General features: G+C 44.0%; 1 protein-coding gene across 1 annotated transcript; it reads right to left on the bottom strand.

Annotated features, from left to right (window-relative positions):
* Positions 1–377: 377 nt before the first annotated feature.
* LOC120909340 (pulmonary surfactant-associated protein D-like) lies at positions 378–20,572 on the bottom strand. The gene is made up of 4 exons (XM_040321096.1): positions 20,466–20,572; positions 14,243–14,369; positions 5,738–5,821; positions 378–926 (listed from the first exon to the last, which is right to left on the bottom strand). Exons 2-4 carry the CDS (start codon positions 14,349–14,351, stop codon positions 529–531), a joined length of 591 nt encoding a protein of 196 aa, XP_040177030.1. The 5' UTR covers positions 14,352–14,369; positions 20,466–20,572; the 3' UTR covers positions 378–528.
* Between the last annotated feature and the right edge of the window lie 6,959 nt (positions 20,573–27,531).

Raw genomic sequence — 27,531 nt, forward strand, 5'->3', positions numbered from 1 at the left:
GAGGCTTCCGACGGTCGCATCCATCGCGTCACGATTTTCCGAAAGAAGCCGAACGACGTTCGGCTTCTTTCGGCTACTAGTGACGCGATGGATGCGACCGTCGGAAGACTGTCAATCAAGAAGGAACGCCCTCTCCCGAAGACCCATACCCGGAAGCGACGGAGAAGATGCATCTCGAAAACGGTAAGTACGGATCATATTTTAAAACAACTAGCCGATTCCCCTAGACAAAACGAGCATCCATCTAAGGGGAAAAGATAAAAAAAATATATAATTGGGTGAACTCCCGCTTTAAGACGGCCCTGATAATATGGAAATACATAATGATATATATACGGTATGTGCATTTTTTTTTTTATGTGACAGATTTCTTTTTATACTACAAAATCAGAAGGCAGGTTTTATTGATGCCTAATAAACTGCTGAAATGTGATGGTTGCATTTGTTTTCTTTGTCTTCTTTAGGACCTCAAAAGTAAAAAAAAAAAAAACTCCCTTACAAACGATAGTGACGAAGGAAGTAATTATTTTAAAATCTAGTGATGGAAAACTCGCAGATGATAAGACGTGTAGCTGCACAAACAATATCATTCCATTCTCCTGTATTTTGCATCGATACACAATTCTCCGGTCTGCCTTCAAAATTATTGGGTTCATTTTTTTTCCAGTTGGTGAAGGAGATCACCTCACCGCCTGGATATCTGTAAGTCCCAAGTCCCTCAAGTTCATTTATTCCCAGATAAGAATCGACACCGTACTGATTGGTGATGAACAGTATGGCTTCGTTTTCTTCAGCATTCGTTGGAGAGGCCATTTGACCTCCCGCCTTTGTGCACCTTTCTCTAGCATTCTCGAAATTTCCTTGGTCACCATCTGAGAGGTAGATTCTGTCACCACTTGTAGCTCTTCCTTTGAAAAATAAAAATGCTGAAATAGAAAGAGAAGATGAAAAATTATATTTCATTACAAGATAATATATTGTACTATAACTATGATGTACAAGTATCTTCACCGCAAGCAAGATATAACATGGTGGTTGTGGTGGGCTAGCATTTAAAGTGGAACTTTACCCATAACAACTGCCTCCAGCATTGTTCCTGTTTATTTTTGTTAAAGTCTTCTCTTTTGCTGAATCCTAGAGCCCCTGAATAGCAGTAAATCTTTAAGCTGTCAGCAGATCAGCCTCTAAAAATTTAGCATAGTGCCTAAAAATAGAGAGCAACTGAGCATGTGCAAAGCAGGGTGAAGCAGTGCAATACTGGGTTTTTAACAGTATAGTCACTTATACATAGCTATACCTGCCAGCCTGAAGTCATCTAGCTGGACTTAATTTTCTGACTAAAGTGCCACTTTAGGTCAACCTGTTGCTTTACCTTGCTTGTAGTCAAACCATGACCCAACACCAGGGCTCAAGTCCTGCGGGAACGCGTGGGAACGGAGTTCCTGCACTTTTTTCACAGCAGGAACTCAGTTCCCTTTGCAGGACTAGAGCAGCCGAGAGAAGCCGAGCCGCCCGAGCCAATCCTTCACTAAGCGGCGATGCCCAGCTCGAGTCAATGTCAGGGGCAGGCGAACCTTAGTAATCCTTTATGTTACTGGCCGCTTCCTGTATATGGAATCATCGGGTAGTGTGCGGGTATTCCGTCACTTCCTCGATGCCGCAATGTCTCCTGGGAGCTTTTGTCATTGTTCCCAGGAGACATTGCGGAGGTCTGCCGCGAGTTATCGCAGGATTTAGAAAGAACTTGCTTCTCTATTAATCCATTAACGTAAAGGATTACTAAGGTACAGTGGATCGGAAAAAAACATGCGGTTTAGTAATTATGCATATGAGCGTATAATTTTTTTTTTTTGGTGGGGGAGTGGATCTTGGGTGGGAGTTCCCACACTTTTTTCCCCAGGACTTGACCCCTGCCCAACACTTTACTAATAAATTCTATAATCTGATGTATCCAATGTTGCCTGTACCTATACACATATAAGCTTATGGATTCCCCTGAAATTCCCATGAGATGTATAATAGTTAAAAACAGCAAAATTAAAGTGGTTCTAAAGGCAGAAGGTGTTTTATCTATAAAAAGCCTTATGTGTTCAGCAGCCCCCTAATACTTACCTGAGCCCTATCTTGATCCAGTGTTGTTGCATGAGAGCCTCGGCTGTCTAGGGACTCTACCTCATTGGCTGAGACAGCAGCGGGTGCCATTGGCTCAGGCTGCTGTCAATCAAAGTCAATGAGCCAATGAGGAGAGAAAGGGGCAGGGCCGAGCCACAGCTCCATATCTGAATAGACACACAGAGCAGTGGCTTGGCTCGGGTGTTCCCATAGCAAACTGCTTGCTGTAGGAGCACTCGGCAGAAGGGAGGGGCCGGAAGGGCTGGTGGGGGGACCAGAGAAGAGGGGGATCTGGGCTGCTCTGTGCAAAACCACTACACAGAGCAGGTAAGTATAACATGTTTGTTATTTTTAAACAAAAAAAAAGACTTTAATATCGCTTTAACCACTTGCCGACCAGCTAACACCGTCATATGTTGGCAAAGTGGCATATTCCTGTGAATCGCCATATGGGTACATCATCTCCTTTAAGAGCCGCCAAAGGTGCGCACCCGGCACGGGGGGGACCCGATGCGCGTGGCTGGTGGGCGCGATGGCCGCCGGCCACCGACGATTGCAGGAACGAGAGCTAGAATGGGAATTTGTATGTAAACACACAAATCCCTGTTCTCTCAGGGGAGAAGAGACATATTGTTTGTTCTTACTAAGTAGAAACAGCGATATGTCTCCTCCCCCAGTCAGTCCTATCCCCATACAGTAAGAAACACTCACTAGGAACACAGTTTATCCCTTGATCTCCATTTTTATAGCACTGATCGCTGTATAAATGTCAATGGTCCCAAAAATGTGTCAAAAGTGTGTGATGTTTGCGGCGCGGGGATATGTCCGCCGACGAGGGGCCCTCTGTGCATTAGCACAGACGATCGTTGAGGAGGGGATATGTTCGCTCCGCAAGAACATTAGTGGTTATAGGCGGATGTGCGCTCTTGTCTCTGCTGTTTCTGATCAGCATGGTCAGGATTCGTAGCACACGCCTGCAGATAGCCTCCATTCCACCTACAATAATAGTATAATCTGAATATGCGTTATTCTATGGAATAGCACAAAATAAGGATTCCTATTGGTGGTAATATGAGAGCTTGTGAGCGTTTTCAGAGTCAGGGAAGGCGTCCATATTTTAAAAGCAATACGGCTTTGTTTGCTAGGAGCATACATGCTTTCCCTGCCCGGACACGCCCATGAGGCCGCGTACACACCATCGGTCCAAACCGATGAAAACGGACCGAAGTTTAGTTTCATCGGTCCAAACCGTCCGTGTGTACACCCCATCGGTCTTTTGTCCTTCGGACAAAAATTAGAGAACTTGCTTTAAAATCGAACCGATGGACCGCTGACCGATAGGTCCAAACTAGGGTTGTCCCGATACCACTTTTTTAGGACCGAGTACAAGTACCGATACTTTTTTTCAAGTAGTCGCCGATACCGAATACCGATACTTTTTTTAATGTCATGTGACCGTTTTCAAACCACAATACAGACCAAAGATATTTTCTTTAGAATTATGAAGAACTGGTACATCATGGTGTGGGGCTGTTTTTTAGCATACGGTACTGGAAAACTACATATCATTGAAGGAGTGATAACTGTCAGTGCAGCTCATCGGTGCCAGTGCCCAAAAGTGCAGCTAGCCAGTGCCACCTATCAGTGCAGATCAGTGCCCATTAGTGCATCAGTGCAGGGAGGCAGCTTATTAGTGCATCTCATCAGTGCCACCCAATCAATGCCAGTGCCACCTATCAGTGCCATCCATTTATGAGTGCCATTCAATCAATGCCAGTGCCACCTATCAGTGCCATCCAATGGTGCCATCCAATTTGTGTTTGATGTCACAAAAAAAAAAAAAAAAGTATTCTATTTTGGTATCGGGAGTATTTGCGCGAGTACGAGTACTAGCGCAAATACTCGGTATCGGTCCCGATACCGATACTGGTATCGGTATCTGGACAACCCTAGTCCAAACCGATGGTTAGTACACAAAAGCATCGGTTCAAAACCCGCGCATGCTCAGAATCAAGTCGACACATGCTTGGAAGCATTGAACTTCGTTTTTTTCAGCACGTCGTGTGTTTTATGTCACCACGTTCTGACCCGATCGGACTTTGAACTGATGGTGTGTACGCACATCAGACCATCAGGCCGCTTCAGCGGTGAACCGATGAAAACAGTCCGTGGGACCATTCTCATCGGATGGATCGACCGTGTGTACGCGGCCTAAGACTTTAGCCATCATTGTATTGTGTTATATTCATGTATTGTATTGGACATCCTGTTAGAGGGATGCCCTTATATGGACATTTCCTGTGTGAAGGGGACATCCTGTGATGACCACTCCCATGGGGGAAGTGATTAGTTGCTGCAGCCATCACTTCCTGTTTGTGAGATCTTTTGTGACAATAAAAGGAGCCATGAGGCTCTGGGCAATTAGGGCCAGATCCTCAAAAGGGATACGCCGGCGTATCTACCGATACACCATCGTATCCCTGTTTCTATCTTTGGAACTGATCCACAGAATCAGTTTCCAAGAGATAGACAGAAGATCCGACATGTGTAAGGGACTTACACTGCCGGATCTTAGGATGCAGTACCGCATCCGCCGCTGGGGGCATTTCGCGTCGAAATGCCGCTTCGGGTATGCAAATTAGCACTTACGGAGATCCACGAAGCTTTTACGCTTCGTTTTTTCTCCGTAAGTATTAAGTTGCATGTGTAAAATTAGGGCTGCTTTTACAAAGTGTAAACTGTTTACACCTTGTAAAAGCAGACCCTTCTGTCCAGCGACGCTGGTTTTTTTTTTGTTTTAAATTTATTTTTTTCGCCTTATCTTTTTTTTTTCCCGACGCAACTTTATTGACCCGTCGCGATCCACAAAGCTCGGTGTAACGTAATTTCGTGCTATGCACGTCGGGAAAATGACGTCACGAGCATGCGCAGTACGGCCGGCGCGGGAGCGCGCCTAATTTAAATGGGAATCGCCCCCATTTGAAGAGGAATGCCTTGCGCCGGCGGAATTTAAGTTACACACCCGAAAATTTCTAGGTAAGTGCTTTGTGTTTTGGGCACTTAGGTAGAAATTTTATGGCAGTGTAACTTAAATGGGAAATTTTACGTTACGCCGGCTCTTTGTGGATCTGGCCCTGAGGCCCCGTACACACGACCAGTTTCCTCGGCAGAATTCAGCTTCCGACCGAGTTTCTGGCTGAATTCTGCCGAGAAACCCGGCCGTGTGTACACTTTCGGCCGAGGAAGCCGACGAGGACCTCGGCGAGGAAATAGAGAACATGTTCTCTATTTCCTCGTTGTTCTATGGGAGAACTCGGCCCGCCGAGGTCCTCGGCGGCTCCAGGACTGAACTGGCCGAGGAACTCGATGTGTTTGGCACGTCGAGTTCCTCGGCCGTGTGTACGGGGCCTTAGTGTTTTGCTGGGATGCTGAGATGAGAACATGACAGTCTGGTGATGTTTGGTTACTGAATGAATGGGAATTGAATGCAAGGTGAGTGAATTTTAGCTTAAGATGCATTATATCATTGAGACGAAATCTGTGATTATTAGCACAGGCAACATGGCTGTGTGCTCTGCATACAACCTATTTTTCCACGTCACAACAAATCTTTGTCTCTTCTTACCTGTTTGCAGTTCTTTTTGTTGTTCATCCAAGGCTTGGACTTTCTCTCGGAGATCTTCACACACGGAGCAAAGAGTACTTGATACTGTTGAAAGATTCATAATACGGTCAATGAAGTCTAGTACGATTTTCTTATAGCGCAGCGCTGCTCCATAATAGTAATTCTACTCAAATTATCATATGTGCAAATTCCTAAATTCTTGTAACCCGTCGAATATAAATATGTGATCAAACAATTTACTAATATAGTTCATATTGCGCAAAAATCTTGATTGTTATAAAATCCAGTCCTTATGTACAGTGACAACACCGTTGTGCTTTTTCGTTCTCCAACTGACCTTTAATTGTGCACACCCTCACCAGCTGCAATACCTGCTCACCTTAAAATTTAGTATAATGAACTTAGAAATGGTCTTTTACACCGCTACGGTTTCTCTCCTCCACGCCAGGACAGCTGCTCTCTTAACTCGGCAACATCACGGTGATTTCAGATGGGTAAAGATAATAATCTCTCCTACACGATCCTTTCTTCACTTGAGGAACTCCGCTCAGCTATTCATCTCTGTAACGGTCAGGGGTTAACACCGTTTACGATATTCCATTCCACCAACCCAAGACAGCTTATCCGACACTCTACAATCCAGCAGATACGATCCATATGGATTTTCCCAGAATAACGAGACACAAGCTCTGTTCTCTGGTTCCAAACGAATGAATACTTTAATGGTAAACTCAGCTCTTCTTATACAGTTAGCAACCAAATATGGACAATGACTCAACTCCACCCACAACATGACACAAAGAACTTCAATACACATTTAGATGTAACTGACTTTAGATGTAAGTCAGACTTTCTGGCACTGAATCTACATGAGTCAATTACTATAGCTGACATGGCAGACATCATGACTTTTAGAGTGTGTTAACTCACAACACATATTAGCATCAATAGAACTTTCACACAATACAGGGTTAGTTAGCATAGCACCATGAAATATCTTAGGAGCCAGGCTTAATTAACACAATAGACAATAGAATGCAATCACAGCAAGCTTTCATCACTACAGCCAGGTAGCTGGAGGTGATTAACATCAATTAACATCTCAACAGTCTATGATCCACATTGAAGGAGACACTCTATTGACCTGTTGTGTTCAGAAGGAACAACTTGTAATATTTCAAGATATCCTGCAATACATGAATTATCATTACTGTCCCATCTCATGTAATCCATGATATTAGTTCCCAGTCATCCTATGCCCCTAGTGGACATAGGATGACCCTAGACCCAAGAGTCATTGATGAAGCTGACACAGAAGTACCCCACATCCTTCAAGAGCCTCTGGTTCCCACGGGCCATACCATTACAATCTCTATGCACGGCTTTCTTTGTAACATGCACTCATAAACAAGACTACATAGTGCTTTCTGTATGTATATTTATTAAAATAACCCCAATATGGGAAAACTTACAAGATATCCTTTAAAAAATTTGCATATACGCAGGATTCTTACGTCCGCTCGCTCATCACTACCCATCTCTCTCTAGGTGGCTGCGTGATGTCACGGGCTCAGCTCCTCCCCTCTATTTTATCATATTATTAATTAGAACATAGCACTTTATTTAGGAGGTAGGTGGCGCTGATTGTTACACATATCAAAGTCTATTCTATACCTACTGAAAAAATGAATTCATTGATTTTAATTTAACTTAAGTGTAATTTGTTTTTGAAAATTCTGGGTACCCACTTTGAATGTTCAACCAGTTACCTCATTCACTGGAGCTCCCATGCACTATGGCACAGCATTGTGGCTCTATGTCACAGTATAGAGCAGTGGCCTCTAAACCTTGGCCCAGGAGCCAGATGTGGCCCTTTGCTTTCTTTTATCTGGCCCTTGGGGCACCTTTTCATTCACTGACACTAACAATGGAGCACAATTCCTCCCATTGACACCAACGATGGGGCACAATTCCTCCCAGTGACGCCAATGATGGGGAACAATTCCTCCCAGTGACGCGAATGATGGGGCACAATTCCTCCAGGTGACGCCAGTGATGGGGTACAATTCCTACCAAAGACACAACAAAGGGGCACAACTCTTTCCAATGACAGAAACGATGGGGCACAATTCCTACCAATGATATCACAATTGGGCCCAACGACACCAATGATGGATCCATTGTTTATTCCAACTGATGACGGGACATTTTCTACTCCTGATGGCCACAGTCTGACCCCCCTTAAGTCTGAAGGACAGTACACTGGCCCTTTGTTTAGAAACGAAAAAAGGAAGGGGGTGGCCTGTTAGAGGACAGGCCAAAATTAACGATCAGGCTGGAATTATTCGAAATGCAATGAATTTATTCCTATATCAAAGTTAAATATGTATCAAAAATGTATTATTTAAAAAAAAGTAATCACTGCAACGATTCTGTGACCACAGGAACCCGGAAAGTGACTAGCTTACTGGATATCAGCAGTCGCTATTGGAGCACTATATTGAAGGCTGGATTGTTTTCTTTCCCCTCTGTGGCAACTACGCAGTGAGGATGTGTGAGGCCGCATACACACGGTCGGTCCAAACCGATGAAAACGGCCTGAAGTCCAGTTTCATCGGTCCAAACCGACCGTGTGTACGGCCCATCGGTCCGTTGTCCTTCGGTCAAAAATGTTAGAACTTGCTTTAAAATCGAACCGATGGACCGCTGCCCGATAGGTCCAAACCGATGGTTAGTACACAAGAGCATCGGTTAAAAACCTGCGCATGCTCAGAATCAAGTCGACGCATGCTTGGAAGCATTGAACTTCGTTTTTTTCAGCACGTCGTGTGTTTTACGTCACCGCGTTCTGACCCGATCGGTTTTTGAACTGATGGTGTGTACGCACATCAGACCATCAGGCCACTTCAGCGGTGAACCAATGAAAACGGTCCGTCGGACCATTCTCATCGGTTTGGACCCACCGTGTGTACGCGGCCTGAATGGCCATAGTAAGCAGCAACGTGCACATGAATACCACCTATCACTGACACCGATACTGAAGAGATCGTGGTAATGTATGATCAGACATACCTACCTACTTGTCTAAATTTACTGTTCATCAATTGAATTGCCACAAGTCATACCCTTGCGGTATACATTGTCATTAGCTGTGTGCTGGCTGTAATACCACATCATCTGCTTGCCGTAATTTATGAAGCGTTTCATCGGTCCAAACCGATCGTGTGTAGGCCCTATCGGTCAGTTATCCTTCGGTCAAAAAAATGAACTTGCTTTAAAATTGAACCGATGGACGCCTAACCGATAGGTCAAAACCGATAGTTAGTATGCAAAAGCATCGGTCAAAAAGCCGCGCATGCTCAGAATCAAGTTGACGCATGCTTGGAAGCATTGAACTTCGTTTTTTTTTCAGCACGTCGTGTGTTTTACGTCACCGCGTTCTGACACGATCGTTTTTTTAACCGATGGTGTGTAGGCACATCAGACCATCAGTCAGCTTCATCGGTTAACCGATGAAAACGGTCATTCGGACCGCTCTCATTGGATGGGCTGATCGTGTGTACGCGGCCTCAGAAGTTTGAGTTAATAAATACTCAACAAATACTGTGCCTCAAGTGCTGTTGGCAGCCCTCTTAGATGGTATAATCAGTGTCCTCTCTTTGCACATTAGGATCAAAGACATTAGGCATCACTACAAGCAACATTGTCTACTGAGTGATTACATGATTGACATGATCTATCCTCCTGAAAGTGCAATTCATTGGTTCCCCTCCTTCCCCCTTCTCCTCCCCCCTCCCACGCTTGGATTTGCCCATTGGGAACATTTCTTTCCCCATTAACCAAACTCTATATTCCAATTGGAATTGTGTGCTTGCATGGGCTAATTCAGCACGTCCGGACGAGTACAGTGTTTTATGTTCTGTTATTTGTGGGTCCTGTTTGTCCAATACCCATGGCAATTAAATTCTTCTCTTTTTGCCCGGTGCCATTTTTTGGTTGTTATTACTTCACTTTTTCGAAATAATAAATTTTTGATACATATTTAACTTTGATATAGGAATAAATTCATTGCATTTCGAATAATTCCAGACTGATCGTTAATTTTGTTGCCAATAGTGACCCCCTTTGGCCTGTCCCCTTCCCCTTTTCCTGATTATATGCTGCATGGTCACGGCAACAACACCTCATGAGCTGAACGATCTGTCACAGATTAATCTATATAATTGACCGTGCAATTATGTGTGGCTTATCAGTGGCTACATGCTTGCTCCCCCCCCCCCCCTTCCTCCTATCAATTATTTAGTCTTTGCATAGAAAGTTTGAAGACCCCTTGTATAGAGCAACAAATGAAGTGCTACAATTCCATAATCTCATAAGAATGGACAGGATGAGATCAAGACATCTGTGCTCTGGACTCACGTAGTACTGAAATTCAGCACCAGGATATCTTGGGATTAAAAATTGATACTTTTATTTAATCCATAAAACCATAAAAAGGAATGAATTCCTTAAAATGTACGTGTTTCAGTCTCCTACACAGGCCTTAGCCCCCATTCACACCTAGGCGTTTTGTCGCCTGTAGTGTGGCGCCGCAGCAACCCCGAGACGCTGGAGGGATGAAAACATATTGCTCCCTATGGAGATGGTTCACATCTCCACGCCGAACGCCGTACGCCTGCCGCCTGAAAAAAAGTCCCGGACCTTTTTTTCAGGTGGCTTTCGGGGTTCGGCATAGGAGATGTGAACCATCTCCATAGAGGGGGTGAGGCTGCATTCACAATCGCGGCGTTTTGACGCCGCAAATCGCGGTACAAAACGCTGCAATTTGTCGCCGCAATTCGCGGGACAAAACGCCGCGATTTTGTACGCCTAGGTGTGAATGCAGCCTTAGTCATTACGACCGAACTTTACAGTTCGGGTTCGCTCAACCCTATTAGTGAGGTGTATCCTTATTTATGGCTGGTGTGAGGGGCCAGTAGGGTGCTTCCTGAGAACATCACAGCACCCAGCCTCAATACTCCTTAAAATATCTCTCAGCCTTTTGCATCTAGCATGATTTAGGACTTCTGGAACAGTGCCAGGAATAGGACGTTTGCTTATGGTCAGGTATTCTAATGTCAGTGGCCAAAAGTTGAAGGGATTTCTTTGCTAGTGGCAGAAACGTCAAATTCACAGTTGGGGGAAATCAGATTACACAGATTGCAAATTGAGTCACGCAGAGGGACCCCCCCCACACTTTACAATGTACTCACTTCTCCCGACTTTGTAGTTTCTTTTTAAAACAAACCATCTGGCTTTTGCGGCTGTACACAAGCTACTTCTACGCACACAGCCAGTGCTGGGATTTTCTTTTACAGAACTCTTCGCAAAGTATCATGCATGCTAATCCCTTTATCCAATATAAATGTTTTTCAGAGGATTTTTTTTAAAAGGTTTTATTCTAAAATTTCATAGAAATAATTTTGCAAAATAATATTACACATCATTAAACTAAATAAAATAAAAAGAACTCAACAGTACCCAGATTCACAAATTCCATTCAGGGACAACCAGGGACTACCCTGTTTCCCCAAAAATAAAACCTACCCTGAAAATAAGACCTAGCATTATTTTCCAGGAGGGCTGCAATATAAGCCCTACCCTGAAAATAAGCCCTAGTTAAAAATGCTTGTAAAATCCTATAATCCACTCTATTATAGTAGTATATAATGTACAAGGTGTGTGTTTCTGTAATATAATTGCGAGGGAAGAGAGCTTCGGTGGGTAACAGAAGCACAGAGCGGCTCTATAACAAAGGTATTTGGCACAATTATATTACAGAAACACACACATTGTACAATATATAATACTGTAATAGAGTGTATTATAGGATTTTATAAGCATTTTAACTCAGTTTACACTGGGGATTCCTGACAGGCAGGGAGAGAGAGGGGGAGAAAAGACATCACATTACATAGTAAGACCTACCCCGAAAATAAGCCCTACTGTGTCTTTTGTTGGCATAATTAATATAAGACCCGGGCTTATTTTCGGAGAAACACGGTAGAGAGCCTGGCACGCTTCTCCACATCTGGTGGTCATGCCCACTGACCCAATCCTATTGGTCGGAGGTTCTGCGTATTATCTCCCAGGTAACCATCTACACACTAGATTACATCCCAATGCAATTTCTCTATGCCGTGTACACACAACCATTTTTCATGATGAGAAAAATGCCACTTTTTAAATTGGTCGTGAAAAACGGTCGTGTGTAGGCTCCAGAGCATTTTTCTCGACGAGAAAAATGTGTGTTAAAAATTTAGAACCTGCTCTATTTTTTCTCGTCATTTTTCATTTTGTTAGAAAAAAGGGTCGTGTGTACGCTTTAACGAGGGGGAAAAAACGTGCATGCTCATAAGCAAGTTATGAGACGGGGAAATTAGCATAAGTAGCCCAAAGGGTGGCGCCATTCGAAAGGAACTTCCCCTTTATAGTGCCGTCGTACGTGGTGTACGTCACCGCGCTTTGCTCGAGCATTTTTTGTTCACGATTATGTGTATGCAAGGCAGGCTTGAGAGAAATCATGGCAATAAAAACGTTGTTTTTTTCCATGACATGAATAACGGTCATGTGTACGCGGCATTAGACCATTCCACTCTACCCACTAAGCTGTATCGAACTTCACTAGCAGTGCATATTGTTAACGCTGATAAGCTTTGCATACCAGTGCACTGGGGCACGTCTCAAACTCCATCCGTGTCTGGCTGGCTCACCCGTCTGCGTAAAATTGAGGAAAAGGAAGAGTTAATTCATATTGCACGTGATAACCCTTATAAATTCTTGACTACATGGGCCTGTTGGCTTTATTTCCAAAACAACTGACCATCACTACCATCTGATCCCTTGAACATGCATACCTCCATGACCTCTTTCCTTATCCCTGAGTTCTTTCTCCCTGTGAGACCTTATACCTGCTTTGCTCCCTCTTTTCTGGGTGAGGTTAGATATGGCAGGAACCACACACCAAAGAGATTCATTAGCCACTTGCTGACCGTCCCATAGCACATTTACTGCTAAAGGGGGTCTTCGCTTCTCAGAATCACATGTATATATATATATATATATATATATATATATATACGTGATCCTGCACTTCTGGGGTTTTGGGCAAGAGTGTGCGTCGCCGGTGGCACGCTCTCTCTCTGATTTTACACAGCGGGAGCTGATCAGCCGGTCCTGTGGACCCAATGTCCGCTGGCACCCGCTGATCATTCAGAACACAGGCAGAAAAATGGTCTGTGTAAACAAGGCAGATTGTTTGTAGACACTAAGGGCCAGATTCATGTACAATGGTGCAGATTTGCACCGGCGTGGTGCATTATTTTTAGACTACACCGGTCCAGCGCGGAGAGGCAGTTAGGTGATTCAAGAAACTTTTTTTGTCTACGATGCCCCAGCGGGGCGGATTTTAGACGGCGTAAGGCAGGGTAAGGCCAACTGGGAGTCATCCTATGCTAATGAAGTGCCGACCGTGGCGCAGGGGTCACGCCGGGGTGCATCTTAGACCGCACATGCTCAGTGACATCCAGGGGTAAATGCCCCAATCTGCACATGCTCAGAACTGCGCCCCGGCTTGATCCCTGAGCTACGCCGACCCACTACCAAAGCCCAGTCCATGAATCAGCCCAGACTTCCGCCCTGCAGGTGCAAATGTACTGAAGCTTTTTTTTTTCTAAGCTAGGTCGTTTGCATTGTGGTGGGGCAGTTATGGCTGATGAGGAATCCTCAGGTGGGCGGATGACCAATTTCAGCCCAGAGGAGAGGGCTGTAATTATTGAGGGCCTCTCCCAACATGGGGACCGCCTCTATGTGTTGTCCAGCAAGTGTTGTTGCTCAGTTCGTTTGTAACGCTGCTGCTTTAGCTGCTCTCCAGCTGACCTCTGCAAGTTTGGTGCAAAGTTACCCCTGCTTTTATGAGGTGTAACTTTGCACCGGAAATTTCAGCTCCGCTCACCGGGAGTAGCCTGCGCCGGTCAAGCTTAAGTTGATGAATCGGCCCAAAAACCTCATTTGCATATTTAAAACACAAAAACCATGGCCGCGCCAGATCCGACCAGCGTAAATCTGCGCCAACGCCGCGCCGGCGTGGAAAGGTTACACCGAGGCGATGAAGTCTATTTGGAGGCGTAATCTGGTTCTCTGGGTAAGGCGCAGCGATCCGCCGGCGCAAATCTGCACTTACGCCGTGCATCTACCAAAAAAACGGTGTAAGTGCTTCATGAATCTGGCCCTATAACATTTGCACATACCAATCAATATACGCTTATTTCGATTTTTTTTTTTTTACCAAAAACATGTAGCAGAATACATATATGCCTAAAAAATTTATAAAACACATAAACATATTAAACATATTATTATTATTTTTACAAAAAATATAAGAACAATTATAAATAAATCTTATTGATATATAAAAAAATTAGCCCAAACTATTCCAGAGTCCTTTTATGATATGTTCATTTATACCTGCTTCTGGTTTCACTCCATCTTTTCCAGCATCAGGGAGTATTTTTGAGTTGGACGTCACTAAAGCCACATAGAGGAAAAGTACACAGAAAACCTGCAGAGCTTTCATATCCCAAACACAGCTGATCTACAGAGGAGGAAACAAAATTACTATTGTATTATTAGCGCAACTTATCCCTTCTTATTTCTGTATTTTTGTGTGTATATCACAAATTTGTTGCAGCTCACCTTTTTATTTAGATGTATTAATTTATTCTTTTCAGCGCGGTAATCATTTCTTTATTCACTATTGTATTACTGTTATGCTGATGCCCCCATTCCATTATTATTCTGTTCCCGCCCAGCCTATTGTCAAGTGACACCGGATGGTTTCCTTTCATGTCATCCATTGTGTAAAATTGTGTTGTTGGCTGTGATTGGTCACAGTGATCACATGGTACAGACAGGGCCAATCGCAGCCCATCTGTACCATGTGATTATCTGCGGCCAATCACAGCTAAACGCAACAATACATACTAAATTAATCCGTTTTATTCAGTAAAAATGGTTACTTATACCAGTAAAATTCACTGGTATAAGCAATCATAATGCGTAACATAAAATACTGATCACTTCCCCAGAGTAGTACAGTGTTACTATGGTAACACTGCATTTCTCTGATCACAGTTAAAAAAAATCGTAAAAATAATAAAAATAAATTTATAAAAAAGAAGAAAAAATAGAAATAAATATATATTTTTTCTAGATCAACTTTACCTATAATAGTCAGTATACCCAGTTATATTATGTACAGTGCCTTGAAAAGGTATTCATACCCCTTGAAATTTTCCACATTTTTGTCATGGTACAACCAAAAACATAAATGTATTTTATTGATATTTTATGTGATAGACCAACACAAAGTGGCACATAATTGTGAAGTGGAAGCAAAATGATAAATGGTTTTCTGAAAAGTGTGGCGTGCATTTGTATTCAGTTAATACTTTTTTAGAACCTCCTTTCGCTGCAATTACAGCTGCAAGCCTTTTTGGAGATGTCTCTACCAGGTTTGCACATCTAGAGAGGAACATTTTTGCCCATTCTTCTGTGCAAAATAGCTCAAGCTCTGTCAGATTGGATGGAAAGCGTCTGTGAACAGCAATTTCCAAGTCTTGCCGCATATAGCTGGATTCAGAAAGCCCGCCTAAACTTTGCGGCGGTATAGTGTATCGTGTTTACACTACGCCGCCGTAAGTTAGCGAGGCAAGTACATGATTCACAAAGTACTTGCCTGCTAAGTTACGGCGGTGTAGCGTAAATGCGGCGGGCGTAAGCGCGCCTAATTCAAAATAGGCTGAGGGGGCGTGTTTTATGTTAATTTGGGTTGACCTGACGTGATTGACGTTTTTTTGGAACGGCGCATGCGCCGTCTGTGTACATATCCCAGTGTGCATTGCGGCTAAGTACGCCGCGCGGTCCTATTGGTTTTGACGTGGACGTAAATGACAAAAATCCCTATTCACGGACGACTTACGCAAAAAAAAAAAAAATTTCGACGCGGGAACGACGGCCATAATTAACATTACTATTCCAGCTATTTGATGAAATAACTTTAGGCCTGATAATGCGTTACGTAAACGGCGTATCTGTACTGCGTCGGCCGGGCGTACGTTTGTGAATAGGCGTATCTAGTGATTTACATATTCTACACCGACCACAATGGAAGCGCCACCTAGCGGTCAGCCTAAAAATTACACTTTAGGATACGACGGTGTAAGACACTTACGCCGCTCGTATCTGAGCCTAATTTAAGCGTATCTGGTTTCCAGAATACGCTTAAATTAGCGCCGGCGCACATTCAGACTTAGGCTGGCGTAAAAGTCTTTCTGAATCCAGCTAATAGTGTTTTGCTTTTAGGCCAAAAAGTGCATGTTTGTTGTGTCCCTCACATGGCTTTTTGAAAACTGCAAAGAGGACTTTTTATGGCTTTCTTTCAACAATTTCTTTCTTCTTGCCACTCATCCATAAATGTCACAACCAATAGTTGTCCTGTGGACAGATTCTCCCACTTGGGCTGTGGATCTCTGAAGCTCCTCCAAAGTTACCATGGGCCTTTTGGCTGCTTCTCTGATTAATGCTCTCCTTGCCCGGCCTGTCAGTTTAGGTGGACGGCCATGTCTTGGTAGGTTTGCCGTTGTGCCATACTCTTTCCATTTTCGGAGGATAGATTGAACAGTGCTCGTTGAAATGCTCAAAGCTTGGGATATTTTCTTTATATCTTAACCCTGCTTTATACTTCAGAACTTTATCCCTGACCTGTCTGGTGTGTTCCTTGGCCTTCATGATGTTGTTTGTTCACTAAGGTTCTCTAACAAACCTCTGAGGGCTTCACAGAACAGTTGTATTTATACTGAGGTGGACTTTATTTACTAGTTCAGTGACTTCTGAAGGCAATTGGTTCCACTAGATTTTAGTTAGGGGTATGAGAGTAAGTGGGGCTGAATACAAATGCCATACCTCCCAACTTTTTGAGATGGGAATGAAGGACACCTATCATTTAAAGTATGCAGGCATAGGACACACCCCTTGGTACGCCCCTTAAAGGAGAATTGTGCAAAAAAACAAGATTGGTTAAACCCACAAGTGCTTTTTTTTTTACCACTACTATTCCTTTATATTGGCTTTTGGTATTTAGAAATGCAGCAATTTAGAAATCAGATGAAAGGTTTAGCACTGGAAAACACTTTTTGATAGATAGAAAGTGCATTTTATATACAACTATGTGGATCAGACCAAAATGAGGGACAATTGAGGAGAATGAGGGACAGAGGGACATTGCTCCAAATCAGGGACAGTCCCTCAAAATCAGGGACAGTTGGGAGCTATGCAAATGCACGTAGAAAAAAAATGTAGAAAGCCATTTATAATTTTCCTTCCTCTTCACATTTATGTGCCACTTTGTGTTGGTCTATCATATAAAATCTCAATAAAATACATTTACATTTTTGGTTGCATCAAAACAAAATGTGGGAAATTTCCAAAGGTATGAATACTTTTTCAAGGCACTGTACATTAAGGAAAGAATCCTGGCCTTTATTTAAACAATCTACTGAGCTGGCCAGAACCACCTCTTGAGGGAGTCTATTCTATATTTTCACAGCTCTTAGGCCCCGTACACACGATAGAATCCATCCGCTGAAAAATCCCAGCAAATGGGTTTCAGCGGATAGATCCTATGGTGTGTACACTCCAGCGGATCTGTTTCCGCGGATATTTCTCCCCTGGGATGGATACCAGCAGATCGAATATTTGCTGACATGCCAAACAAATCCATCTGCTGGAATCCATCCCAACGGATGGATCCGCTGGTCTGTATAGACTCACCGGATCCATCCGTCCGAAGGGATCCCCCGCATGCGTCGTAATGATTCGACGCATGCGTGGAATTCCTTATATGACAGCGTCGCGCACGTCGCCGCGTCATAATCGCGGCGACGGCGCGACACGTCATCGCCAGAGGATTTCGGCGCGGATTTCAATGCGATGGTGAGTACACTCCATCGCATTAAAATCTGCTGAAATCCTCGAGAGGATTTATCCGCGGAAACGGTCCGCTGGACCGTATCCGCGGATAAATCCTCCCGTGTGTATGGGGCCTTACTGTGAAGAAACCTTTCTGTATTTGGAGATTAAATATCTTTTCCTCCAGACATAAAGTGTGTCTCCTTGTCCTTTGTGATGACCTTAAAGTGATTGTAAAGGCTTGTTTAAAAACAAAATAGCAAACATGTTATACTTACCTCCTCTGTGCAGTTGGTTTTGCACAGAACAGCCTGGATCCTCCTCTTTTCTGGTCACCCTTTGCTGCTCTTGGCCCCTCCCTCCTATAAAGTGCCCAATAGCCAGCAGCTTCCTATAGGGGCACTGGAGTTGAGTCACATCTAGACACTGCGCCCGACCAGGTCCCGCCCCCTCTCTCCCCTGATTGGCTGACTGACTTTGATTGACAGCCGTGGGAGCCAATGGCGCCACTGCTGTGTCTCAGCCAATCGGGAGGAGTGTCCCGGACAGCTAAGACACTTGTGTACATCGCTGGAGAGAGATGGGGCTCAGGTAAGTATTAGGGGGTGCTGGGGTGGCTGCTATGCACAAAAGGTTTGTATCCTAATGCATAGAATGCATTAGGATGAAAAAAACTGCCTTTACACCTCCTTTAAAATGAATACTACACCACGTTCGCTATATGGACCACTTATGTATTTGTACATGTTGATCATATCTCCCCTTAATCTCCTCTTCTCAAGAGTGAATAAATGATGTTCCTCTAATCTTTCCTCATAGCTGAGCTCCTCCATGCCTCTTATCAGTTTGGTTACTCTTCTCTGCACTTTTTCTCTCTGGAGTCCATATCTCTCAACAGTATACAAGAAATTATTTTGCTCACTGTGCAGCTTGGCATTGCATGCTATTATTAAGATCTACCAAAAAAAAAACCTGATCCTTCTCCACTATTGATTCCCCCAGCTGTTCTCCTCCTAATATGTTTAACACATGCAAATTCAGTGTCCCTGTTCATCCCCACAACAGTTATATGATGACACTGTACTGCACTGGCGACAGTATGTAAAAAAAACAAAACAAAATTGTAATTTCTTAATTTACCAAAATGTTGTACATCTTCAAATAACTCTCCATGCCTCTTACTAAACACCTTGGACTGTCAACTTTCCAAAAAGGGGTAATTTGGGGGGTACTTGTACATTCCTGGTGTTTTCAGGCCTCAAGAATTGAGAATTGCCATCAGTACATCAAGAGTTATCAGTTTTCTGATATATACAGTATATACCATAGTCTGTGGACTCTAAAACACTTTCGTGCAGACTAAATAATATACACTGACTTGAGTTTTTTTCACCAAAGAAATGTAGCAGTATACAGTTTGGTCTAAATTTATAAAGAAAGATTGTTTATTTGCAAAATTTTATAACAGAAAAAAGAAAATTGCATTTTCTTTTCAAGATTTTCATTATTTTTTCTTACATTTACCAAAAAAAAAATGCAGTGGTGATTAAATACCACCAAAAGAAAGCTCTATTTGTGTGAAAAAAATAAAAAATGTCATATGGGCACAATGTTGTATGATCACGCAACTGTCATTCAAAGTGTGACAGAGCTGAAAGCTGACAATTGGCCTGGGCAGGAAAGAGGTGAAAGTGCCTGGTATTAAAGTGATTACCGTATTTATCTGCCTATAGCGCGCACCGGCGTATAGCGCGCACCCCTAATCTAGAAGGGAAATTCCTGAAAAAAAAAAACTTACAGTTTTGGTGTCTTGCCCTGCGTCCATCGGAGGCCTTGTTCGGTCCGGCTTCCGTTTGCGGCTTCCTCACGGCGTCCGTCCAGGTGTTTGTCTGCGGCTTCCTCGCGGCGTCCGTCCAGGTGTCCGTCTGCGGCTTCCTCGCGGGGTTCGTCCAGGTGTCCGTCTGCGGGGTCCGTCCAGTCCTCCATCCGCACGTTGCCCGGGGTTGCGGCAGTGTTAGTTTTTGAATTAGGCGCCGAGAGGAGCCGGATTTCCTGTTTGTTCGGCTCCTCTCGGCTTCTCTCGGCTTCTCTCGCATGGCTGCGGGCGTAGCCGAGTGGGCAGTACACTCGGATCGGCTCTAGGCTGCTGCGCTCGGGGCCTAATTAAAAAAAAAAAAACACTGCTGCAACGGTATCGGCGTATATCGCGCACCCACGATTTTCCCCTGATTTTAAGGGGAAAAAGTGAGCAGTATACGCCGATATATACGGTAAGTGAACTTGCCTTTGGTAAAAAAAATACTACTTGTCAGCATTATGAGATTTTACTAGCCAGTTGGGAAGTTTTCTACTTCCCGTCCAGGAGACACACCAGGAAATCTTCCCAATGTGATTGAAAATCCCCTCTTAGCTGTTAGCAATGCAGGTGTCTCCTTCCCCCTTTGGATCTCATATCATTTTATGTTTTGGTGATGATGGCCTCCATGGCAAATAGGTTGAATCTCCCCAGTGGGGATCCAGCAATACAGCCACCTTCCTGACTCTATCCAAAATGAAAAATAAATTATTTGCTATAGAAATTTGAAAAATATTCCCACCATCCAAAAACTGGTGAATTAAATTAAAAAAAGACCTGACGTAATTTTGGCAGCTGGACCTACTATCACATAGAAATACATTTATTGATAAATATAAGATAGGTGCTCATTCAAATAGTACTCACCGGGATAAACACAAGACCTAACCGAGGTAGACACAAGAGACCTAACCGAGGTAGACACAAGAGACCTGACCGAGGTAGACACAAGAGACTTGGAGCAGATGATGCAAAAGACCCACGGTGGTGATCTATATATACTGATATGTTATCTGACTATGTACATATTTTTACCTGCTATGTAAATCAAAAACAACAAACACAAAACCATGACCCCAAGAATCTGGTAAGTAAAAGTTTATTGTTTTGAAAGACATGATTTGGTTTACCACAAAACGGTATCCAGCAGATCTACGTTGATTAAACTTCTGTGTACCCAAAAAATTGACTTTTGGAAATTTGGCACAGTCAAAATTTACTCAACAGTATTGCACAAATAAACACATTTTAGTCAAAGTGGACCTTGTACTTCAGACGAGGTCTGGTTACTCAATGAAGCACCCCTTCCCCACTTTTTAATCCTTAAATTCTTAAATAAAAAGAACCCGTATATTATCCAGCTCCCCGACAGGTTTTCTTTTTGCACTTTCTTCCAGTGTTTTAGGGAAGGGGAGGGGGGGCACCTTAAATAAGTGGGCCTTGTCACTGAGTTGCAAGGACCCCTTAACTACACAATCTTATGGTTAACTATAGCTAGAGTGTAAAGGGGTAAAACCCCTGTAAAGTCTTATACTGTATTGCTCCCTTTGAGGAGATTTCCCTTCAGGAAGTGAAATTGAGAGGAAATGTCTCAAAAGAAAACGAAAAACCCATCTTAGATGCAGTGGCGGCCGGTGTTTTTTTATTTTTATGGGAGGCAACAAACAGTACCAAGCCCCCCAGCCCCCCCCACATCAGTCAGGCAGGCGGGTTTGGTGCACTTACCCCATCTATGCAGTGCTTCACCAGCAGCTTCCCTTGCTCAGTGACGGCAACAGCTTTCCCTTCCACTATTCTTCATGGGAATTGGCGGCTTCCGTTTCCTCCCTCCTCCTCGGCAGCCAATCGGGAGTCTTCTCTTTTTGGGCCAATCAGAAAATGGGTCTGCTTCTGATTGGTTGAGGAACAGTGTTACAACAGCGAATATTAATTCGCTGTTGTAACACCTGGGTGGGCTAATGACGCAATTCTCTGCGCTTGGAGCCCACCCTATTTATAAGAGCCTATCGATTAGAGCCTATGTCTCTAATCGAGTGCTTAAAAAAACACCCCCCCTGCTGTAATTCAGTCGCCCGGTGTCCTGAAAGGGGCCGGACGCATGACTAGGGGGTGGTTGCGGTGGCAGTGGATAGATTCATGCTATGCAAGAGAACCCTAATGGATGAGCCACCACTGCTTAGATGTCACCATGCTATACGTCCCCATTATAAGATTACCAAACACGTCCCTCTTGGGAATCCCCATGATGTCATTGATCAAATATAGTCATGTCCATATTTGGTCAATGATGTCACCTGGGAGACCCCGTCTCTTTGTTTTTACTTAGCTGTCATATGCTGGAGCTAGCATTTACAGACAAGTAATCATCAGAATCAGATTAAGTCAACAGTAAGTATTTTTTTTTCCTTTCGACAGGTCAGGGGGCATTTTTCTTTTACATTGACAGACATAAGATTCTTCTGCTGGTTCATTTATATGTGTCACAGATTTGTGGTTGCAAGAGAACCATTGCCTGGAGAACTCTGTGGTTTACTGTGTTTTCGAGTTATCCAGAAGAAGCTGGTCAATAGTTTACTTTTATGCTCATCCGGACTTCCATTTAGCCTGGGCAGTCCATCAGTGCTTCACTGGGTCCTAACCACATTCGCAAGGAACTGTATAGTGGCTAGGGCCAGTTAGAATACCCACTAACTTTACTAGGAGTTGTTTCGAAGACCTACTGTCTTGCCACTTCGCTCTTTTGAAACTATGTTATTTTTTTGGTGGGGCAAGGGGTGGCGTAGTTACTAAGAGGGAGCTTGCTTGGGAACCTTGGGAATTTCAGAGTTACATCTCACTGGGGTTTGGTAACTATGGCTATGGAACTGTTGCTCGGTTACTATACGAATGGCACCTGGGAGTCTTTAACCAGTTGTCTCTCTGGCCCCATCCATGGAACATGATTCTTTTTGGGTCATATCATCTGGGGGTCAGGGGCTATCAAATGGTATCCCGGGACTGCCACCACTCCCTTGAGGTCACCCCAAAAGAACTATCATTATACCATATGGCTTCCTATGTATAATGTATTCCTATGTGTGTGCTGGACTGTCTGAGGTGGGCATTGTCTGTGATAATGTGATTAGCTCTTATCTGATGGTTTTCTGTACAAATTCAGTATGTTTCTCTAATAAAGCAGTTCTTTTTGTTTACTATAAAACTGGTGTTGTCTATTTTTTTGGGGTAGCTACAGCTATGGTCACTTGTCTCGTGTTCCAGAGTCCAACAATATGCAAAGCAAATGACAGATCATTCATATGCAAATCCTGTAGCATATTGCATGTGAGTGAGCTATGGGAACACAATGCCGGAGCAGAACCATTGTTTACTCCAAAAACTGGTGTTGTAAAGTTCTTTGGAGTAGCTACAGCTTTAGTCACTTGCCTTGTGTTCCAGAGCTTGGGAAGCAGCTTCTTGGCAGAGATACCCAGTCGGGGGGTCCAGATTCTGTTACAATATGCAAAAGCACACGGTGGGTCATTCATATGCAAATCCTGTGGCATATTGCATATCCCTGGAAGAGAAAAGTGGAACATGTATTGGGATAAATAAGGCCATGCTGACCGAGTGACGTAAATAAATGAGCTGACACTGAAAAGAGGCGTGCTGAAGCATGTCAGCGTTTGCGACCAAAGGCCCCGTACACACGACCAAACATGTATGCTGAAACTGGTCCGCGGACCAGTTTCAGCATACATGTTCAGTCGTGTGTAGGCGCGAGCGGGCCAAATTCCAGCAAACATTTGCCCGCCGGGCCTTTTCCCAGCAGACAAATATTCCTGGACGTGTTTTAAAACCGTCCGCTGGAATCCTGCCCGCTCGGACATGTACGGTCGTCAGTACAGACCTACCGTACATGTCCGAGCGCCCGCCGTCCGACGCATGCGTGGAAGCCTTTAAATGGCAGGCCCGCCTACGTCGCCGTGTCATCGTCGCGGCGACGACGCGGACATGCCCCGCGTATTGTTTACGCGCGGACTTCTGTACGATGGTTAGTACAGCCATCGTACAGAAGCCCTCTGGCAGACATGTACGGTGAAAACGGTCCGACGGACCGGTTTCATCGTACATGTTTGCCCGTGTGTACCGGGCCTAAGACGTTGCATGAGCTGTAAGTGTGAACGGGCAAATGAGTGGTATAAGTGGCAAGTGAGAGCTTGTGGCAGGATCCTAAAGGGGGAGGCCATACTGCAGAAGCTCATGGTGTAGAAAACAGGTAATGGGTGGTATGAGTGGTGACTGAGAGCTTGTGGCAAAGAACCTTGTAAAGGAGGCCTTGTAGCAGAAGCTTGTGGTGAATGTGAACCAGTAATGAGTGGTATGAGTGGCAACTGAGAGCTTGTGGCAGGGACCTTTTGGAGGAAGCTGGTTTGTCGAAGCTCGTGGTGTTTGTAAATAGGTAATGAGTGGTATGAGTGGCAACTGAGAGCTTGTGGCAAAGAACCTTAAGAAGGAGGTCGTGTAGCAGAAGCTTGTGGTGCCTGTAAATGGGTAATGAGTGGTATCAGCAGCAACTTAGAGGGAGACTTCACAAAACTGGACAGACATTCAAAGATCTATTATTTGGGGTGTAACAAATCGATGCAAATGCACCCGGTAAATAAAGTGCAGGAACGCTGTAAGCCACTATGGAACCATGTTCCCATTTCCAACACTCATATAAACATTTTGCAAACCTCTATGAAAAATAAATCAATACAATTTCTTCCCTTACAAAAAAAATTGAAAAACTGCAAATTTATCCCCATAATGTGGACAATTTATCCCCTATACAGAAACAGGCGTTACAAAAACTCTGTTCACAAGATGAAATTGTATTAAACCTTCGGACAAGGCGGCAAAATTGTCCTTATGGACAAGGTCCAATATATTGCTATGTGTATCAAGGTTATAGACAATGAGGATTGGTATGAAAGGATCCCTCAAGAATATGTCAGCAAAGCACAGGATGAGTTTTTTATTTACTCCTTTTGGACTCTTTTCATCAAGGAGTCATTACTAAAGATCTGTATGAGGCTCTTTTCGTTAAGCATCCTGTCATACAAACTTTCTATTCCTTACCTAAGACGCACAAGGATCTAGCGTGTCCTCCCGGAAGGCCTATAATATCTGGGAACGGGGCTTATAGAGAACAAGCCAGTCAACTCGTTGACAAATATGTCCGCCCTCATGTTATGGCACTTCCCTCTTACGTTCAGGACACACCAGATCTTTTGCGATGTCTAGACAACATCCAAGTACCTCCTGATACCAACCTGGTGGCCATTGACATTGAGGCTCTATACAGTAGCATTCCACACTCCTCAGGTCTTTCTGTGATACAAGACTTCCTAACAGGGGTTTAGTCCCGGGGAAAAAAGTGTGGGAACTTCCACCCAAGATCCACTCCTCCACCAAAAAAAAAAAAAATGATACGCTCATATGCATAATTACTAAACCACGTTTTTTTTTTTTTTTTATCCACTGTACCTTAGTAAACCTTTGTTACTGGCCGCTTCCTGTATATGGATTCATTGGGTAGTGTGCTCCTGGGAACCATGACAAAAGCTCCCAGGAGATATTGCGGCATCAAAGGAAGTGACAGAATACCCGCACACTACCCGATGAATCCATATACAGGGAGCAGCCAGTAACATAATGGATTACTAAGGTTCGCCTGCCCCTGACAGTGACTCGAGCTCGGCATCGCCACTTAGTGAAGGATTGGCTCGGGCGGCTCTGCTGCTCTAGTCCTGCAAAGGGAACTGCGTTGCCGCAGGACTTGAGCCCTGCTTCCTAAATGAAAGGACAGAGGACTCATGGTCCTATAGTAAATGTATCCTCACTATATCGGATCATATTCTGACATGTTCTTCTTTACGCTGAAGATAGTTCCAAAATATTGGCAGTGTGTTTGGGGTCATTGTCCTGCTGCTGAATAAATTTGGGTCCCAATCACACGCCTCTCTGACGGTATGGCATATTGGAAAAGTTGCTGCCTGTATTTTTCAGCATTGAGGACACTATTGACTCTAATAGCTGGATTCAGATAGCTTTACGCCGGCGTATCAGTAGATACGCCGACGTAACTCTGAATCTACGCCGTCCTAAATTTAAGCGTATTTTGGAAACCAGATACGCTTAAATTAGGCTAAGATACGAGCGGCGTAAGTCTCCTACGCCGTCGTATGTAGGGTGCAATATTTAGGCTGGCCGCTAGGTGGCGCTTCCGTTGAGTTCGGCGTAGAATATGCAAATGACTAGATACGCCGATTCAGAAACGCACGTGCGCCCGGTGCATTTTTTTAACGTCGTTTACGTACGGCTTTTTCCGGCGTAAAGTTAGTCGAACAAATAGCTGGCCTAGTCAATGTTAAGTATGGCCGTCATTCCTGCGTCGAAATTTGAAATTTTTACGTTGTTTGCGTAAGTCGTCCGTGAATGGGGCTGGATGTAATTTACGTTCACGTCGAAACCAATACGTCCTTGTGGCGTACTTTGGAGCAATGCATACTGGGATATGAACACGGACGGGGCATGCGCCATTCGTAAAAAACGTCAATCACGTTGGGTCACCAATCATTTACATAAAACACGGCGGCGTAGCGTAAATACGATACGCTACGCCGCCTCAAAGATGTGCCCGGCTACCTGAATCTAGCTATAATTTGCTAATTTCATGTGTTTGCGTGTTAAATAAAAGTTTGGTAAGAGACGATTTGCACTTTTCAGTCTGTTACAGCTTTAAAAATGTGTTATCTCCATTACAAATGCTACTTTTACTCCCGTCTCATACTTTAATCTGAGCAAGCGTGGGTTTCTTAGCATACACACGCTCGAGTTTCTCATCAGAAACCAGCCCGACGAGGAACTCGACGAGCCAATTTGAGACTCCCGTTGCGGAAATAGAGAATTTGCTCTCTTTTTTGCTCGTCGAGTTCCTCGACAGTTTCCTCGATGAAAAATGTACACACGACCAGTTTCCTCGGCAGAAAAGCACTCCCACCAAGTTTCTTGATGGATTCTGCCGAGGAAACTGGTCGTGTGTACGAGGCCTGACTGATAGGTTAATTTGATAAGTAAAAGATCAATAGCTCTCATGTGTACAGTATATACTAAGAGGTTATATAATTTCACGCATTTACCTGAATGCCTAATAAAAACCAAATACAGCTAAAACAAACTCAGACTCCAAATCTGTTGCACAGAATGTTTCTGTTTACCAAAAGTTCAAAGTTTCCAGAGACGCAGTAATGGTCTTTCATAACAGTTTCCAGTAAATCTACATTACAACATCCTTGTGTACCTAACTCTTTTTTTAAAGTCGATGAATGAGAAACGGACTTCAGTAAAAATGGTGTTGTCAAAATTGTATTTAATTTGAATACATTTTAATTAAAGCGGTAGTTCACCCTGTTTGACAACTTGTGACCACTAGCACTGTTTTTAAAGAACATAGACCCGGCGAATTTTTTTTTTTTTTTTTTTATGCGCTCCTTACCTGTTTCCTGGTCGATCGTCCCACCTGTCAATCATGTCCTCCCGCGGGGAATGGGCGTGTCAGTCCATTCTCCCCCGTCCTGCCACTCACATTTCTGTAACTCCTCTGTCGACGCGCTCAGCTGTAATCGCGCGACATCTCCTCGTAATCGCGGAAATCTCCTAATACAACGGGGCGTGAACTTCAGACGCCAGCCGTTGTTATAGCAACCATGCAGTGTTGACGCCGACGCTCGCCGTCAACACTGCACATCCCGGAAGAAGACCCCGTCGGCTTCAGTATGCCCACAGGCAAGATGGAAACGTCCATCGCAGCAAAATCAAACTGATCTTTTTCCGAAAAAGAGCGCATCGGACGGCTGGACGTGTGGGACACCCTGTTAGGGAAGGAGGAAAGGTAAGTGCTGCACATTAC

Source organism: Rana temporaria, chromosome 8 (genome assembly GCF_905171775.1).
Source record: "Rana temporaria chromosome 8, aRanTem1.1, whole genome shotgun sequence".
Classification (NCBI taxonomy): domain Eukaryota; kingdom Metazoa; phylum Chordata; class Amphibia; order Anura; family Ranidae; genus Rana; species Rana temporaria.